Raw genomic sequence first — 17,448 nt, 5'->3', positions numbered from 1 at the left:
TTTTTCATTCTCATTATCGAAGCAAGGGCGAAACTCAACACCACCAACCTTGGGGGACTTGGCGACCTTTGCCTTGACTTCGTTTCCTTCCTGGAGCAATGTCTCCTCGAACTGCTGCTCCAGTGCAATCTGCTGAGCCAACTCCGAGAGCTTCTTCTGCTGGTCGTGTTTGATCCGGCTGCTCCGCCTCCTCCCCAGCCCTTCCTCCTCTTCCAGCTCGTCTTGCGGCGACAACTGCACTCCTAGGCTCAGCTCTGTCGCCAGGCCAAGCTCTGCCATTATGCCCCGCCCTCTGCCTGAGCCCCGTCTTGAGCCCCGCCCCCTTGCCCGTCCCCTGCCCCGCCCCCTTGATCGTCCCCTCCCGGAAAAAGCAATGGCGACTTCGGTCGCCGCCGAATCGACGGCCGTTGGAAAGGCGGCGGAGTGGTCTTCCTCGCAGAGTTTTTTGGGCGGAGGGGCCCCCTGGGAGCGGCCTCTGCCACGCCCCCTTCGACCCCCTCTGCCTCGACCCCTCCACCCCCTTCCCCCCCTCCTCTGTCCTCTCCCAGGAGGCCTGGGCACAGATTCGGATTCGTTGACTTCGACCGCTTCGATTGCGGGGTCGGTTTCTGTCGTCTCCTTTTCGGATGCCAGCTTGGTCGTCGAGTCCGCGTCTTTTGCTTCGCCCTCCTTCTCTTTGGATTTGGTTTCGCTCGTTCTGGTGACTCGCGTTTTCTGTGGTCTAGTGACCACAGGCACTGGCTTCGTGACAGGTTCCGCTTCAGCTTCTTTGTCCTTGGTTGCTTTGGCTTCGGAGTCGCTTCCTGCCCCTTCCTCGTGAGGCGCTGCCTCGGTCACCGACACGTCTCCAGCCCCGTCCACTTTTTCCTTGCCTTTTGATTCGTCCGTTCTCGGAGCCTTCGTCTTCTTGTCTCTAGCACCCGTAGGTGCTGACTTTGTGGAAGGTTCAGCCTCAACTGCTTTGTCCGCATCTTCTTGGCGAGATGCTCTAGCTTCAGAGTCATCCTTGATTCCTGTTTTCCCAGGCGAGACAGATTCGTCCTCAACTTCGACGTCGGCTCCCTTCCCTTTCCGTTTTGCTTCGCTCGCTTTAGATGCGGCTGTTGCTGTCCTGTGGCCTCTTGTAGCTGTGGACGTTGCTCTTCTGCCAGACTCAGATGCAGCTGCTCTGCCCCTCAAAGCTTTTCGAGTTGACTTGCCCTTTCCGTCACCTCCCGTTTTCTCTTTTCCAGCTTCTGCTCTGATGTCGGAAACGGGGGCTTCACAAAGTTTGGCGTCTTTGTGTCCTTCCTCTTTCCCAGGCCCTTTGGACTCAGCATCAACTTCAACTGCCTCAGTACCAGCCATTGTACTGGATTCAGCAATTGCTGACTCCTCTTTAGCAATGGCTTCCATAGTTGAAACACCATCTGTCTTTGCTGTGATCTCGGCTGCTGTTGTCTGACATTTAGCGATATTTGGTGATGCTTCTGAACCAGACTCAATTCTCCTCTTTTTAGTTTTGGGAGTTTTCTGGGGCACCTGAGCTTTCGCTTCATTACTGTTATTGACTGCCAAGTCTTCGGGCGCTCCTCCGCTTTCAGACGCCACAGCTTCAACTTCAACTTTTTCCCGAAGTCTCGTTTCCTTGGGCTCCAATGTTTCCTTGTCTGTGTCTTGACCTTCTACTGCAAGAGCCGTTGGTTGTACCGTGGGTTCGCGCTCCTGTTCTTGTTGCGCTACAGCACTGGATGAAGTCTTGGTGGATGTATGTTGCTTCTTGGTGTCATCGGCTGTTATTTTTGTCGATGCTCCCTCGTTGGCTGCTGCCTTTCCTAAACCTTTCACAGGTGTTTTAGGTCTAGTCTTCTCTTTCGAAACGCCCGCCTTGACTTCTGCAATTGTGGCTTCTGTGCTTTTTCCTTCATCCGCTGTTTTGTGCTCTTTAGAGGGTGCTCTGGCAGTGACCTTCTGGCCATCACCACTGTCGTGTGTTGCTTCCGCGGAAGGCTTCACTTTAACTTGTCCCGCTTCAAACACTTTCTTAGATGTTTTCACGGGTTTTAGAGCCTCAAGTTCCTTTTTATCGGGTGTGGTTGTGGTATTCATAGCCTCGCCTTCACCCATGGTTTCTTTGCTTTCAGAGACCGTTTCAAAAGCTGTAGTTGTTGCCTTTTCCTTAATCTTTTGGACCTCAGAAAGCACTTCATGCTCGGGGCTTAGGAGTAAGCCTGGAACATCTTTCTGCGCAGCTTCCTTTTCGTGATCTTCACACTCATTTCGACTGCTTTTTTTGTGAGAATTGGCAGCTTCCGGATGTGGCCTATGGCACTTCTCAGACTTCTTTGTCGCATCCTCCAGATCAACTTTCTTGGGGTCCTTTATTGAAACACCCTCAGATGTTTCCCCCTCCTTTTCCACCCCTTTCCCAGAGTCAACCTCCTTTGCCTTTGGACTGTCTGTTATTGCTGATTCTACTGTCGCTTGAGTGCCATCCTTATTCAATTCTTCTGTCGCAACAATGCCGGCGTCCTCTTTGACAGTTGCAATGCATTCATTGCTGACTGCATCAACGGTAGTGACAACTGGTTCTGCAATGTCCTCAACAGGACCTGCATTCCCTTCACCATGTTTGCATGTTTCTTCAGTGGTTTGCTTGATAGCAGACTCTTGCGAAGGCTTTAATGAAGTAGCTTTACTCTTCTTATCTTTGCTAGGGCCTATGCCACCAGGATGGATACCCGGCGCCTTTTCAGCCACTGGTTCTGAACTGCTGGATTTGCTTGGCTCTTCCTTAGCGGGGTCCTGTTGGCTGTCTTCACAAGCTTTATTAGAGGTTAATAGGTGCACCGAGGGAACGGACCCAGACTCTAGACATTGACTTCCTTTCTTTACTACAACTGCCTTTATACAAGAGTCATCAGATTTTTCAGGTGGGTCTGCTTTTTTATTCACAATTTTGACAGCTGAGGAACCTTCAGCTTTCTCTCCCTTCGTTGCATTACTTGCCAGATCACTTGGAGATCTCTTTTTTCTTTCTTTTTCAGAAGAGCTGGTAGTGTCCAATTCAGGTTTCTTGTGGACATCACTGGCCTCACTCGGTAAACTGGGCTGGCTCTCATCTGATTCATGTCCTGCCTCTTGACTTTTCACTGCTGCCTTGGCTGTGCTTTCTTGGGAACTGCTGCCCTTAGGCCCTTCTTTGCAAGACGCATCTAGAACTTCAGCTGCTTCTGCAATTGTCTGCGACTTTGTATCATCAAGCACCATTTCCAGAGCAGTGGTGCTCTTTGCTTCAACTGGTGATGTCTCTTTCAAGGATAACTTAGGACTAATTTGAGCAGGTGCTTTTTCTTGCAAGACTTCAGATGCTTCTGACTCACCCTTCTGAACTAACTCCACCTGCTTTGAATGGACCTGTGGTGGCTGAGCATGTTCCTGATTGCATGGCTCAGAGCAAGGTGTTTCGCTCCGTCTTTCCTTAAGATCTGGTGCTTGAAGACAATGGACTATTGCCGAAGAGGGACGCTGATGCTTGTCCTCGGTTGTTGTGCTGTTACTATGTTTCTCAACAGCGTCTTTTATGACCTTACTGCATGTTGCCTCGGAAGATGTCTTGTCTGACTTGGTGGCCATGGGGTCCTTGCCCAGTTCTTTAGAAGATACCTCAATGTCTGCGCTGCAAGATTCAGAACTAGTCGGCTTATCTGTCTTAATGGCTCCTTCTGCTGAAGACTTGACCAAAGCTGTGCTTTCTAGTCCGCATGCTTTAGAAGTTTCAGAAAGTGGACTCCTCTGACATTCCTCTCCCTCTTTGGAAATCTCACTTTCTGGCTTTGCAGTGTCCAGTTTCCTCTGGTCGGTTGTAGGTTCTTGCTTTTCCTTTCCATCTTTCGGTTTCTTGCTGTCTTTCGTTTCCTCACAGAGAACAGACTTCTTCAAATCTTCACTTCTCTGAACTGTATCTCCAAGCTTTAGTTTGTCTGTATGGTTTTTACTCTGTTTCTTCGTGGTTGAAACATGCTTGTCACCTAGAGGGGCACCACTCTCAGTTTCTGAGCATGCTGCTGTCTTGCCCGGTGTACCCGAGGTCAATGCATCCGTAGAGGGCACTTCTGCAGGAGGAACATTGACGGTGGGAATATCTACACAAAGCACATCCACTCGAGGAGCTTTGACAAAAGATGAAACGCACTTCTTCGCGGGAGGTGCAACGGAGGGATGGGCAGCACGTGAATCCGTGGCTGAAACGTCCGCAACAGGTACACTTGGAGCTGTCGCACCCTTGATCGGTGTATCTTCAACAGCTTCTTTCTTGGCAGCTAGACCTTTAGAAGACTTGTCCATAGCAATGGGATCCTTAGGTGACACTTCCTTGGTAGGGGCCTTTGCTTCCAATGCAGGCATATCTGCAGTCAACGCTTCCTTAGAGATCTCCGCAACCATCAATGCAGATGCATCCGAAGCCGCCATATTATTTAAGGACACAGCCTTCGGAGGTTTGTCTTGAGAAGGTGCATCCTTAGCAGCTGCTGCACTCGCAGCAGGATCATCCAAAGTAGGCGTGTCGGACGAAACGCAGGTGAGATCCAACGCCAGGGGCAGTTCTGATTTTCTCGCCGAGTCCTTCTTCTTGCCACCACCAGGGGGAAGGGCAGCAGCGCCCTCGTGGGCGTACGGAATGCTGCCTGGTGACTCAGGCTGACCGTTCTTCTCAGGAACCTTCACCTCGTCGCTCTTCTCTCCCGTCCTCAGGTCCTCCGCACCGACATCGACAAGCCGCCTTGTTTCCGAGGGCGTTGCGACGACAACAGCTGCCGGCGCCTCCGCTTCTTCGACGGCGGTGGGGCTCTCCCGGTGAACCGCCATAGAGAGGTCGCAGGCCAGGGTCTCGGCGGAAGACCCATTCCCGTGTGACCCGTTAAAGCTGTGCGCCGCAACTGGCTTGTCGGAGGGGGGCGGTAGTGGCCGGATGACGGAGACCTTGGCAGACGGCGGACTGTTTGCAGAAGACTGCTTAGACTCTCCTTCCACGCTGGAGCGGGTGCAGAGGTCTTCCGCGTTGGTCTGCATCGCTCCGGTCCTCCCATCTTTGCCGGCGCTTTTTTCGGCATTGGTCTCGTCTTTTGCTTTGCTGCTCTCTCGAGCGGCCGTCTCGCATGACGGCGCTTGGTCCGTTTCAGTGGGCTTGGGACTCTGTGTGGTTGGTTTTTGTGGCACGCTTTCTGCTTCAAGTTCGTCTTTCTTCTCTGGCACACGCTCCGCTTCGCAACCTTCTTTCTCTTCTTTTGATGATGTAGGTTTTGCTGGAGTGGAACACTTTTCTTCCCTTTTTGGGGCTTCTTCTTCTACCTTGGCTTCTTCCAGGGGCTCCTGCTTGACTGCGACATGGGTGGAAGTGACCTCGCTGCCCACCATGGAACCCGAGAAGACGACAGAAAGCGTCTCTTCATGATGGGGCTCTTCTTTTTTCACTGCCTGGCCGGTGTCTATGACCGCTGGCTTCTCATCAGCTGGTAGCAGAGATCCAGGTTTCTCTACACAGATAGCAAAGAAAGGCAATGTTATCCAATTGCATTTGCATAGTTAAAAAAAAAAAAAACTGGCAGCTGCTTTATTTTTAATAACTTGAATAGAGCACAAGCTCCAATACGTTGAATTGTACTGAGGCATCACAATTCAGCACTTGCAATAAACCACACAAAATGCTTGTTTAGAGGGCATTCAAGCCCTTTGCTAGGTTTACGAGGATGTTGAAATGTTCAAAGTTCTGAATACGGATGCATTCAATTCGGCCTTCAAGGTAAAGAAATTAAGATAATTCTCCAATAACTTTAACATTTTCAACAACGGCCACGACAGACTGTTTCATCCTTGTTGAGAGAGCTTCCCGCTGACATAGGCCTATCAGAAGCTAATGTAGCAATAACCAGAACCAAGTCAGAAATTTAAAAAAACAAAAAACAAGAGAACCTGACTTTGGTACAGAGGTTGCCATACAGTGGAAAAAGCCAGACACCATACATTTCAGGACGGAGCCTCGAGGACGTTGGTCTTTTGTCGCGTCACAAGCATATAGCAACTCGTTACGGACCGCAGAAAGAACCTCGTAAACAACAAACGTCAGTAAGTGCAACCTCCACTGGACGCTCGGTATGTAAAGCACTCTGTTTGGCATTACAGCGCAGATGGATGTTTTGCACGAGAACGCTGTTCTTTCCCAATTATCAATCTGCTCCTCCTCCACATTGCAACAACTGGATATACGCAGGTCTTACGAGAAAGTAGTCATGCCATCCGCATCAATACGCACACTGCAAACCGTCCGAGGCAAGTAGGAGAATAGACGAGGCATCGAATGGGAAGCGGGGCCCACCTTCGGCCTTGGCGGGATCCGGTTCGGTCAGGTTGCTCTCTCCCGTCTCACTGTCCAGGGACGAGCTCTCCTCCTTCTTGACCACCGCGCAACTGCCTTCCAGTTCAGAGATCAGCTGGGCCAGTTCGTCCCGAGATCTGTGCGCAGGGAGTCCACGGCACGCAAGCTAGATGCAGTTAACGGTCGCGAACAATGCCAGGTGTGGCGGGCAAGAGCAACACGTCACAGATAACGAGCTCGTAGCGCTGGGTTTCCTTCATCAGCTATTGGACAAAGGGGACAACACAAGTGGGACTTAAGTGTTGTCTCAGTGTTCGACTGGGACCGGTGCACGGTCAGCAACGACGCGAGTCCCGGCCGAAAGATGATGCAGCACTTGTGTCTGACAGTCCGACTTCTATGTCGCTTCCGGTAGGTGACAGAAAAAATTCGGTGCTACCTCCTCGTAACATTGGAAGTGTTGGTGTCTTTCACTCCTTCCTCGTTAGAGGTTGAAGATAACCAGATTTATTTTATTACATCGCTGAGAAAACCCTTGGTTGTTTTTTTTCCAGTTTTGGAAAACTGCAGAGGCACATGTAAGGAAACCTTGCCGACAGTCGTAAACGTTACGAGATATGAATATGACGAGGTCTATGTCACGTTCAGTCTACAGAATGGATTTTCGAATTCTTGGTCAACCATGTGAGTACGTTCCTAGAGCACGAAACCATAAAAACTGTTGCAACAGACATTTTCCAGAGTGGAAGTTAAAAAACACTAAACCTAAGAAAAAAAAAATTTTTTCTGCCTGATTAGGACAGGTATGTGTCAATATAACTGCTTTTAAAAAAGAAAAAAAGAAAATACTGCCTATTTTTTATGTTCTATACAATTTTTTTTTATTTGTGGGCCAAACAGAAATTGTATTCCTGTGGGATGATGACGATAGCACTTCTACCCAACTAACTAGTGTGCGCTCTGGGTTCGCTGGACCTCAGGGCACGTGCACATTAGGTGGGTACAAACGTTATCATTATCATCCCACAAAAGTACAATTTTGGTTTCACCCGCAAATCGAAAAATTCATATTGTAACATAAATATTGGGCAAAAAAAAAAAAATTTTTTTTCGACGAACATTAATTTTGGGACGCGCCTGTCCTAATTAGGTAGGAAAAAAACATTTTTTTTTTAGGTTTAGTGTTTTTTTAAGTGGAGATATAAAAATCAACTAGCAGAAAATGAAAAAAAAAAATGTTTTTCGGAAAGTCGAATATTTCACATCTATACTCCGTGTCACTAGTTGTGTGCAGTGCATGCGAAGGCAATGCCAGGCAAAGAGAGAAAGGGCGAGCACTAGGAAGGTTGGAGGGGAGAGGAGGGCAAGGGAGGGCGAAGGGAGAGCACTAGAGATATTAGAGAGGAGGAGAGGTTTCTGTCCTCCTCCCCAACCTTCCCAGCGCTTGCCCTTTCTCCCCTCGCCTGGCATTGCCTTCGCCTGTACTGCATGTAACTAGTGACACTCAGTATAGGGCCCTTTCCTTTGCAATCTGCAATTACTTTTTGCCAAACACTGTTTTTAAGCGCTAAAATAATAACTCACACCACCTCAGGAACTGAAATATCCATTTAAAAATCATTTCTCGAGGCTGTATTTTATTGCTTTTGCCTGTGGAGCTGGTATCCTTGCAACCATTTAGAATATTTTCATTTACTCATTAGTCAGTACTTGAGTTATACTCCTCTTAGTGCCATTCTTATTTTTTCAAATCATTTCTTCAATTTATAATGTGCTTCTTCACCTGCATGCCATTTCTGTGCCTGCCGGCAAGATGACAAAGAATACAAACTGAAATTGTGCGAGAAATTTAAAAATGCCAGAATGTCACGTTGTGTAGCCTACATTTAAAAAAGCAGCCCAAGTCTAACAAGGCTTCTATCATATTTTCTAAACTCTGCAGGCTCTCCACTAGGTTCAAAGCTGAGAAGCAGTGTAAGTAACAGGAATATGATTATAATATTTTGGTTGTTTCACAATACAGGCATTACCAACATGTGCGCCAATTTTTGTCAGAGTTCTCCTACAACTAGAAGTTTTTCTATAACCCCACATTTTACCTAAAAGGGTTGCCAGTGGTTACCAATCCTCCACAATCATGTACCGGGTAGTTCACAGACCTCGAGCAATTTAGTATTGCTCTCGCCGTGCAGCTGCCGCACTTTTACCGTGTTCGTGCCACGTGTGTTGGACCGAGCTATTACGTCTGCCACCGTGCATCGCCCCGATTCATTTTGCTTCCGGCTACTCACCGTCGGTTGCGACGGATCGACGCGTACCCTTTGCCTTTCCGTCTACGCCCAAACGAACCAGAACATGCATCCTGAGTACTAGGTGCCGCCACATCGTAAAGACACGTTTACCTGCCTCACAGAGCGAAACTTTGAAAATGCATCCGTCAACAAAGATTGTACAGTAGAACCACTAGGTCGAGAGCGGCTGTAGTCGCCAACGAGATGAGAACGAGAGGGCATGTTTTTTGGAATGGAGGGCTCCAGCTTTGGCTACGCGTGAGCGCTTGAGACTCGTCAGACGCTAAAGAGCCGTCGGAGGCGGCAACCCCGCGCACCGGAGGCGGGGCTACCGAAACTCCTCCCCTCCTTTCCTCTCCCGTCGGCGACCGTAGCGCAGCGTGCTGTGGATACTCACTTGGAAACGATGGCCCACGAGCGTTCGTCGTCCGGGTGCTCGCGGTACAACCTCAGGTTGAGGCTGGAGTCCCTTTGCAGCCAGTACTGGTGGCCCCTGACGTCCCTCCCTATTGGCTGCAGCCGCAGGGCGTTGGCTTCCACCTTGTTCACCTCCCCCTTGAACTTGGCGTTGCCGTCAAACTGGAGCTCCAGCAAGCGCTGCGGGGATTGCGACGAAAGGAACGGGGTCAGGAACGGCGCAAGTCGTCGTGTTTGCGCTCGGCTAGCCGTGAAGGTGGGAATTGACGCTGAAAGACTGCCGTCAAGTTTTCGGCGGAAACTAAAACGCAGAGAAACGGACGACCGAAATGCAACCGCAAGCAGGCAATTCCGGTGGCTGCTGCCACGGTGCTCGAAACATGGTTCCGACTGGTGTGCTTGGCACCCGCCTGTGCGTCAAAAGCGGTCTCGAAGTGGCAATGAAGCGCCGCATCGTGCCGCCAGATGTCACAATCAGCGATGGAAGCGGCATTTGACCGTTCATAGCAGCACCTGTAGCAGGCAAACTATTGGTTTGGAGCAGCCACTGACACTTTTGGAGCAGATACCACTTGAATTAAAAAAAAGAAAGTGATTGCAACGCTGAATGAGTTTATATTTCATAATGATTGAGGGTTCCTCTTTGATACTGGGTCGTCTAACTTAATTCCTTTTGTAATAGGAATAGATAGGGTGCAAAAGGAACAGAGAACATTTTTTGTAGAAATAAGGCTCTGGTCAAAGTAGGTCCCATCTATGATGGGCACTTATAAATTGTTCACAAATTAATCATGGCTCAACACATCAGTTGGGAGAAAGCCCTCTAACCTGCCACTTTTACACCCAGTTGTTTATTTAGCTTGAAAATATAATTTCTGTAAAATGCCAGCAAAACCAGCATATCCACTAACATCAATTAAAATATGCATCCCCCTAGTTTTATGAGTCTACAAAACTCAAAACTCAAATATTATAAACTGCAAAAAAAAACACCCAAAAATATGAAAACCTACACTTGTGCCTTAAAAGTGAAACTGCTCTTTAGCAGTGTTGGAACCAGAGTGAAATCAAAGTTTGCTGCTCTTTCGGTTAACAGCTGCCTCTGAACAACTTTGGCTATCGTATTTATTCAAAAATAGACCCTGGTTTTTGTTTGCATTTTCTCTCTGTTTTTTCTCTTTGTCAGCACAGCTTTTTTTTATTTTTTTATTTTACTTTGGAGATAAACGTACAGTCAATACCAAAGGGAGACCTGTAATAGTACAAAGCCTAATTTTCGAACCTATATAGTGCTAACCCAGGTGCTCACTCATGTACGCCGCTGCCCCTAGCACTCCAGTGTAAAGCGGTGGAGCTCGACGTACGCGCGCTGGGGAGAGGCGGCACGGAGGCATGCGGCAGACATGATAATCAAGTGATCTCACCAGGAGTACAAGACCCTGTTTCTGGCTTGTCACAGTAGCCGCCATCCTATTATATTGCAATGCTTTCTCATGACTTTATGCTCCTCAACATTGTCTTGAAATTTGAACACACACATCTGGAGCATTATGAAAAAAATAAACAACGAAAGGGAAAAAATAAAACATTCCTGGCAAAGCAGCAGTCACCCAAAAAGTTATCTTAGTTTTATGCGTGCTTTTACATCGGCTAGACCAAGGGTGCACAACTCAAACATGATGCGGGGCAAAACAATGCTTATTAAGAACTGCGCGGGTTTTCAATATCCGACATCATTGCACTGATTGCCGTCTTGAGCATATCTCGCAGTGTCATGTCCGCGGACCACATGTTGTGCACCCCGGGCTAAACCAATCAAGTGCAGAGAATGTCCCGTGACTTTCACCTTTAGTATGTGTGTTCGTGGTTGTATCTGTTCGAGTCTTTGGCTGTGTTCTGATTTAAGGTGAAACAAACTATACGGTGTGAAGGCAGACTGTGAAATATATATTTCCACCATTTTCTTTTCCTCCTACTCCTCTACCTACTAAAACCGACCAACAAAAAATTATTTTAAATTTTTACTTTTAAGCTTATCTCGGCGCAGATGCGGAGCAATTCTTAGCAAAAATGGCAATCTGGAGCAAGATGTACCAGACTTTCGTTTGTGGTGCAATCTGGCGTAAATGGCATAACACTTCCATCACTGCACGGTCCTAGCGGTTGGCTGCAGAAGTTCCGACAGGAAAAATGAGGAAATGAAAATATTGTTGTCATCGTGCCTTCCCAACTTGCGGCTGACAAAGTTTCTATGGACTGTAAATCTGGAGAGCAACCCGCACCCAAACGGGTGTCTGATCCATCCACCACTGCCGCTGCGACACCATTGTTGCCAGCAACAGCATGACACTTTGATGACGCTATCGGGCGGAAATCGAGGAATGAAAAATGCAGGCGCGGTAAACGTACTAGTTGAAGATGTTTCCCAGGCACCATACTGCCGCCATGCATGATGAAATTATAAGTGTCCAACCTATTTATGTCAATAACTAATTAATCTCGAGTGGCTTCCATTGTGTCTGTGGATTGTGTCATTAGAAGGGCCATATCACGAGCAAAGCGAAGAAAAAACCGGCTTTGTCCTATAGCAGAGCTGTGCCTTGCCTTGAGCACGGCCAGCTTGACTGAGAGTTTAGCCTTGCGGTAGCCAAAGCGTTCCAGTTCCCAGCCATCCACGTTGGAACCCTGGTGGCAGAACTGGGAACAAAAAAAAAGCCAATCAAGGAGTGCAACGCAGAAGCAGCATTTGGGTAAAGGGGCTCGAATTAAACTATAAATTAAGTGAAAATCTTTGTTACCTATGAAAAGCTCGTTGCTTTTCTCGGTAAAAAGCATACAAATTAAGCAAATCAACTTTGGACTTTATGAAGCAAAGAATCACACTTGAAGTATACTTTTAGGTATTTTAGCAATGTGGTTCATGCTTCAGCCCTGTCTGGTAACCAAAGTGTCCATATGAAAAGCATATGTTTAATATGCTATTGGTAAACTAAAAATATAGCTAAAATACATTTTGAGAAGTGCTTCATGAAACCACAAAATTAGTGTACTTTTAGTGTATTGCTTTTTACCGAGAGTTACAGAAGGGTGGATTAATTTCACCGAAAGGCAGAAAAAGATCATTACAAATAGATGGCACCAGCAGCCATATCAGTCTGCGTGATTAAAGGCCCGTTCACACTCTTGCGACCTCTTAAACCTGGGTTCCTTAAAACTTCTTAAACCAGAGAATACACTGGCGCCATCTATTGGGAACCAGTGTAAACTCGGCGGTCCGGCATATTTTTTTTAATTTCTCGCGCATTATCCTTATTTTTTTGGCTCGAAAAACTTTTGTCAATGTTATAAACGAGCCTTTCTATGGGTATTACGCACATTTGACCTCGGAAATCCCGCAAAACCTTCGCTTTTGTGAAATGCAGTTCTAGGGTCACCGCATAGATGGCGCCACAATGTCAGTGTGTTCCCTCATTCTAGAAACATTTAAGAAGTTGTAAGAGATCTCGTCTCTCTCAGTCGTACTCGGTCGCAAGAGTGTGAACGGGCCTTAATGCTCAAAGGGGCCGCGCAATGACATTGGGTCGGAATGTTGCTCTTTTCACACAAGCATACTGTACTTGTGTGACCCCAAGTATACTCACATGCAATGCCACTTAACCAAATGCTTCTTTGTTACGCTGAAATTCGAAGGATACAAGCGGGCTCTATCTTTCAGTCTCTCTTTCTGTCTGTCTCCTGTTAGTTCAATAACCCACCAGCATTACCCACATAGTTTCAAATTACCAGAAAGACACAACAAGCATCGCAACCATGAGTTCATGGCTTTGAAATTAAGACTTATTGGGTAAGCACACCAACACTACAGCCCGGAAGGTCGTGCGTCATTTACGGAAAGAACAGTTTCCTCCCCAAAACAACTTCTAAGAAATATTTGAGTGCGGATAAACTTTAAAAAATGAGCTTAGAACAAATGTCGAATTCCAAACAAGATATATGGTAAAAAGGGTATGTACTACCACCAGATTTCTGCATGCAGGGTAAGACAAGAAACCACTGACCTTGATGAGCGACTTCTCCCATCTGTCCCTCTGCACGCGCCTGTTGGCCTTCCGTAAGAGCAGCAAATGGAGGTCAATCAGGGTCTGGTCCACTGAGGGGAAAAACAACAGACAATGCAAGCAATAGTTTATTTGTTTCATGTTTTTCTACAGGCTTTACTCTATCTGAATAACTTTGGAGCAAGCCCAGGTATATACTCCATTTCACCTTACGATGGGCTGCAGCAAACGCTACAAGCCATCCCAGCCAATCTGGCACTGCGAAAGTGTCACATGACCCCACACGTCGCTGGATACAGGACACTCACACAACATTGGATTGGCTACGATAGCTCAAAGTGTAGTCTGCAATCCATAACAAGGTAAAACGGAGTATGGTAGGTTTTTCCTCTTCAATCAAGTGGTCACTTCAAATGCAACCAAGTCCTGTTCGTCTGCTTTTAAGAGTGAGAAACGCTACCTCTTGACAACCTCGCAAATTCTCAACGAAAATTAAACTCAATATCTTGGGCCTGAAGAATAAAAGTGTCAGTTTTGACAATTTTGGGTATAAATGGTGTCCTGAAACTGGTATTCGGTGACGAACAGCTTCGAAATAAAATACTACAAAAAATGAGAAATAGGTTCGTATTAGACACTAGACTTTGAAAAGTTTTTTTGTTTAGAACTACCTTGCCAGACAAAATGCAGTGACACTTTAATTAAGTCTCACAACAGGAAAAACTTTTTTTTTTTTTTTAAGCACTGTGTTTACCCAAATGTGAACAACTGGGAGAAGTTAAAGCAAAGTTAGCACAACACAACTCTTTGCTATTTCTCCTTGGCAATAAACAATGGAAAGCAAATTGATGCTATTTTCAAGGATTTTTCGAAGGCATTTGATAAGGTATTTCACAAAAATTTACTATGCAAATTGGAAAAAATATGTAAGAACACACAGTTAGTCAAATGGATTTCAGCATACCTTTCAAATCATCGACAATTCATTGTTTATGGTGAACATTGCTCTGACAGACTTTCTGTTGACTCTGGCGTTCCCCAGCGCTCTGGGCCCAGACCTCTCCTCTCCTTGTCGTTTATTAATTATATAGTACAAGATGTTCCGGTAAAAATCAAGTTTTATGCTGATGATTTTATGATTTACTCAGAAATAGCTAGTGCTTCCGATCAACTTTTGTTACATAGAGCTTTTTAAAATATCGCAGAATGGTGTACGAAGTGGCAAACAACCCTTAACTTTGAAAAAACGTTTTTTATGAGAATTACAAAAGAAATTCTTTGAAGTTTGTTTACAATACTAAAAATAATCTCATATCATAATTAACACAATATGAATACCTTGGACTATGGATCACTCATAATATTACTTGAATAAAACAGATTTATTATGTGACATCTAATGCTCTTCAAAAGTTATTCTTTCTTAGAAGGACCCTAAGACTTTCTACCCCTTCCTTGAGTCTTCTAAGATATAAAGCTATATAGTCTTACCAACATTTGATTACGCGGCTATCATCTGGGATCCCTTCGCCAAACTAAGCATTAACAAGCTCGATCATATGCAGAAAAAGGCAGCTCCCTACATTTATAATAGCTTTGGACATACCTCTATAACCAAACTTTGAACCAGAGCTAACTTAAAGTCATTATCTCACAGAAATCGGCATTCTGGACTAAAACTTTCGTATCAATTAATAAATGGACATTATAGGATGGATCTGTCTTACCTAATAAACTTCTCATCAGGCTATGCTACCCGACAAAGGCATGCCCTAACAATAACTCCTTTTCGATCGTATAATAATTGCTTCAAGTACTCTTTTTCCGCAAACGGTGACTGATTGGAACAACCTTTCTGAAAGTGTTGTTACGCAGCCATCATTGTCTTTATTTGAATCCCTCTTAAATTAGTTTTGTCCCTCTGTAAAATATGTGTTCTTTTGTTTCTCCGACTTGTTTGCTATTTTGTACACCTGCCCGTCTTATTCACCACCAAATGTACCTACCTGCTAAAATCCCTCTCAGGGATTGTAGTATCAATAAATAAAGAAAAGACATGCAGCACAGCTGAATGTATGCATCCGCTGAAGTGTACAACGCTTGACAGGGTTTACACATTTGCAACTTTCAAAAGTCGTGCAATTCTTAAGAAAAAACAACAGTCGTAACAACTTGCTGTAAGGTTGTGACCTCTAATGCACTACAATCACCTAAACAGTTGTACAAGGGAGGCTGCAGTTGTCCGTACTCTCGGAGCAACATGATCAGTAGCTATCCAGCAAAACCTTACAAGGCCAGTAATTAACACAGCTCGTTCAGTCACATCAGCTTACACAGTGGCACGCTATGTTTGAACCCAAAGGTGATGCTATGATGAGCCTAATCACCAAAAATCATGCAATTTAGCTAAAACTTAGGTACTTATATGAGATCTATCAGGGAGCGGGGAATATACTTCGTGCAAAACCGCGCGATCAGTTTTTTTTCCAGCGCCGTACATGGTGTGTTTATCGAATTCTCGTCTCCGAACACACCCTCTTTTAGCGATCCCCTTCCAATTTCTACCCTTAGTTTTTTTTTTGTTGTTTTTTTTTTTTCATTATTATTATTGTTGTTTCGAAAACAGGAGAAACGGAGGAGCATTACGTCAAGCGACTAGACGAAGGTTGTTTCGCGGCTCTGCGATTTTGTTTTTAGTGTCTATTGAATTTATGTCGATGCGAGACGTCGTGCGCAGTTACACAACGCTGAGAACAATGTTCCTACGCGAGCAAGAAACAAGACACCGACGTTGTAAACAACACCCGGGACTTTGAAAACAGCCTCTTTCTTTTTTTCCCCCCTAGGTGAGGGTTTTACGCGAGCAAAAACAACGCAGTGCTCACGGACGAGGAGTACTGTAAATCCTTGAACGACTGGGCAGCTTTATTGACTTTAGATGCATCATTAAATAGGTTATTTTAATCGGAAAGTAAACGCGTTAGCCATTAAATTCGCTTCGGAGCCAGCAGCCACTACGGGCAATTTGAATAATGCCGACTGAGCGCTTGACTGCTAAAACGATAAAGACGTTACGCTGCCCTACGAAGAAAGGCCTGTTAAACAGGTACAGTCGAGTCGATGCGACAGACACGTCACATAAGGCGATTCCGAGCGAGCGATTGAGTGATCAAAGATCGAAGGGCTGCGGGTACCAACAGGCAAAGGTGTAAAGCGATACGATGCCAATGGATCGTAATTTTTTTTTCTTGGAGGCCATAATCGCAGGGTGCTCGGCGGCGTTCCCAGGTCACGTACCGTTCTTTGTATCCTCTAGCATCGACTGCAGCTCGGAGATGGAGATGTTGAGGCCGCATTGCTCGCCGAAATTGAGGATGAAGGAGCAGATCACCGCAAAGTTTGGGTCATCATGACAGTTTTCGTCGGCGCCAGACGCCATTTTCCAAACGCTCGTCGACAAAGGTTGTGTCCGTCAATGTTGACAGATCGGTGGCATAAATCTACTAACATTTTTATTTACTTCTTATAATAAGTTGTGTCTTATTAGTAAATAAATGGGGCATATTTGGTTTTATTATCCTTGCATTCGCTAAATTCTTGAAACTTAATCTATTTATAAGAAAGCATTAAATTAATTTAAAGAAGAGCTTTGAAGTATGTCTTATAATATACCACAGTCATAAATATAAATTAGGTATATTATTAAATATATATTTATGTGTTTCTTATTGCTTAAATAAGGAAACGCAAGAGCACCTATAATTCGAAACTGAGGTTCGCCTTGGCTATTTTGATGAGAGCCGGGATTTTTTTGCGTGTGCGTGTGTGTGGTGTGTTGTTCGGGTCGGTGACGTGATCACGTAACATGACTGAGACGATCAAGAGGCTTTTGGAGACATTCTTTCCGGGAAAGTGTTTCGAAGATGTCCTCATACGCCAGAATTTCACGAACTGTAAGCATACGTCTCGTTCGTTCGATGCAATCGAGCGTGGTCGACGCGGTTCGAGCTGTTTCGTCTGCTCGTGCCCTTGCCTCGGCTAGCTTCCTTCGACTGAGGAAAACCTCGATTTAGAGCGTCGGTGACACGCAAAGATTTGCTCTAAACTGGTTTATAATACGTCCGCTATGTATTCGTTATTTTATCTCTCTATCTATCGTTCTCTGCTTCCGCCTCTTATGCTGGTATCACGACGAGTTGGCACTCCTACGCCGCCGTTTACGCCTGGCCGCCTTTCTGCTATTTTGTCAGCGCGTATTCAAACACGCTTACACGGTGTCTCTTGTCTCATCAGTGCTAACTAGTTTCCGAATAAGTGTTGCACTCTT

General features: G+C 45.8%; 2 protein-coding genes across 2 annotated transcripts in view; one reads left to right on the top strand and one right to left on the bottom strand.

The window, feature by feature from the left end:
- LOC115321687 (serine/arginine repetitive matrix protein 2) overlaps window positions 1-16,601 on the bottom strand; it is a 42,302-nt gene extending 25,701 nt beyond the window's left edge. The window contains exons 1-6 of the mRNA XM_029981940.4: window positions 16,419-16,601; window positions 13,122-13,213; window positions 11,668-11,760; window positions 9,044-9,243; window positions 6,356-6,492; window positions 49-5,516 (exon numbers count right to left, since the gene is read on the bottom strand). Of these exons, the coding sequence (XP_029837800.2) occupies window positions 49-5,516; window positions 6,356-6,492; window positions 9,044-9,243; window positions 11,668-11,760; window positions 13,122-13,213; window positions 16,419-16,560 (6,132 nt within the window). The 5' untranslated portion in view covers window positions 16,561-16,601. The remainder of the gene's footprint in view (window positions 1-48; window positions 5,517-6,355; window positions 6,493-9,043; window positions 9,244-11,667; window positions 11,761-13,121; window positions 13,214-16,418) is intronic.
- A 291-nt stretch (window positions 16,602-16,892) lies between these two features.
- The window catches only part of LOC8029565 (mannose-P-dolichol utilization defect 1 protein), a 60,043-nt gene continuing 59,487 nt past the window's right edge, over window positions 16,893-17,448 (top strand). Inside the window, exon 1 of the mRNA XM_029981942.4 lies at window positions 16,893-17,074. Within this exon, the coding sequence (XP_029837802.1) occupies window positions 16,987-17,074 (88 nt within the window). The 5' untranslated portion in view covers window positions 16,893-16,986. The remainder of the gene's footprint in view (window positions 17,075-17,448) is intronic.

Source organism: Ixodes scapularis, unplaced genomic scaffold (assembly GCF_016920785.2).
Source record: "Ixodes scapularis isolate PalLabHiFi unplaced genomic scaffold, ASM1692078v2 PGA_scaffold5__190_contigs__length_132052651, whole genome shotgun sequence".
In the NCBI taxonomy this organism is placed as follows: domain Eukaryota; kingdom Metazoa; phylum Arthropoda; class Arachnida; order Ixodida; family Ixodidae; genus Ixodes; species Ixodes scapularis.
This window is presented reverse-complemented; position numbering and strand designations above follow the sequence as displayed.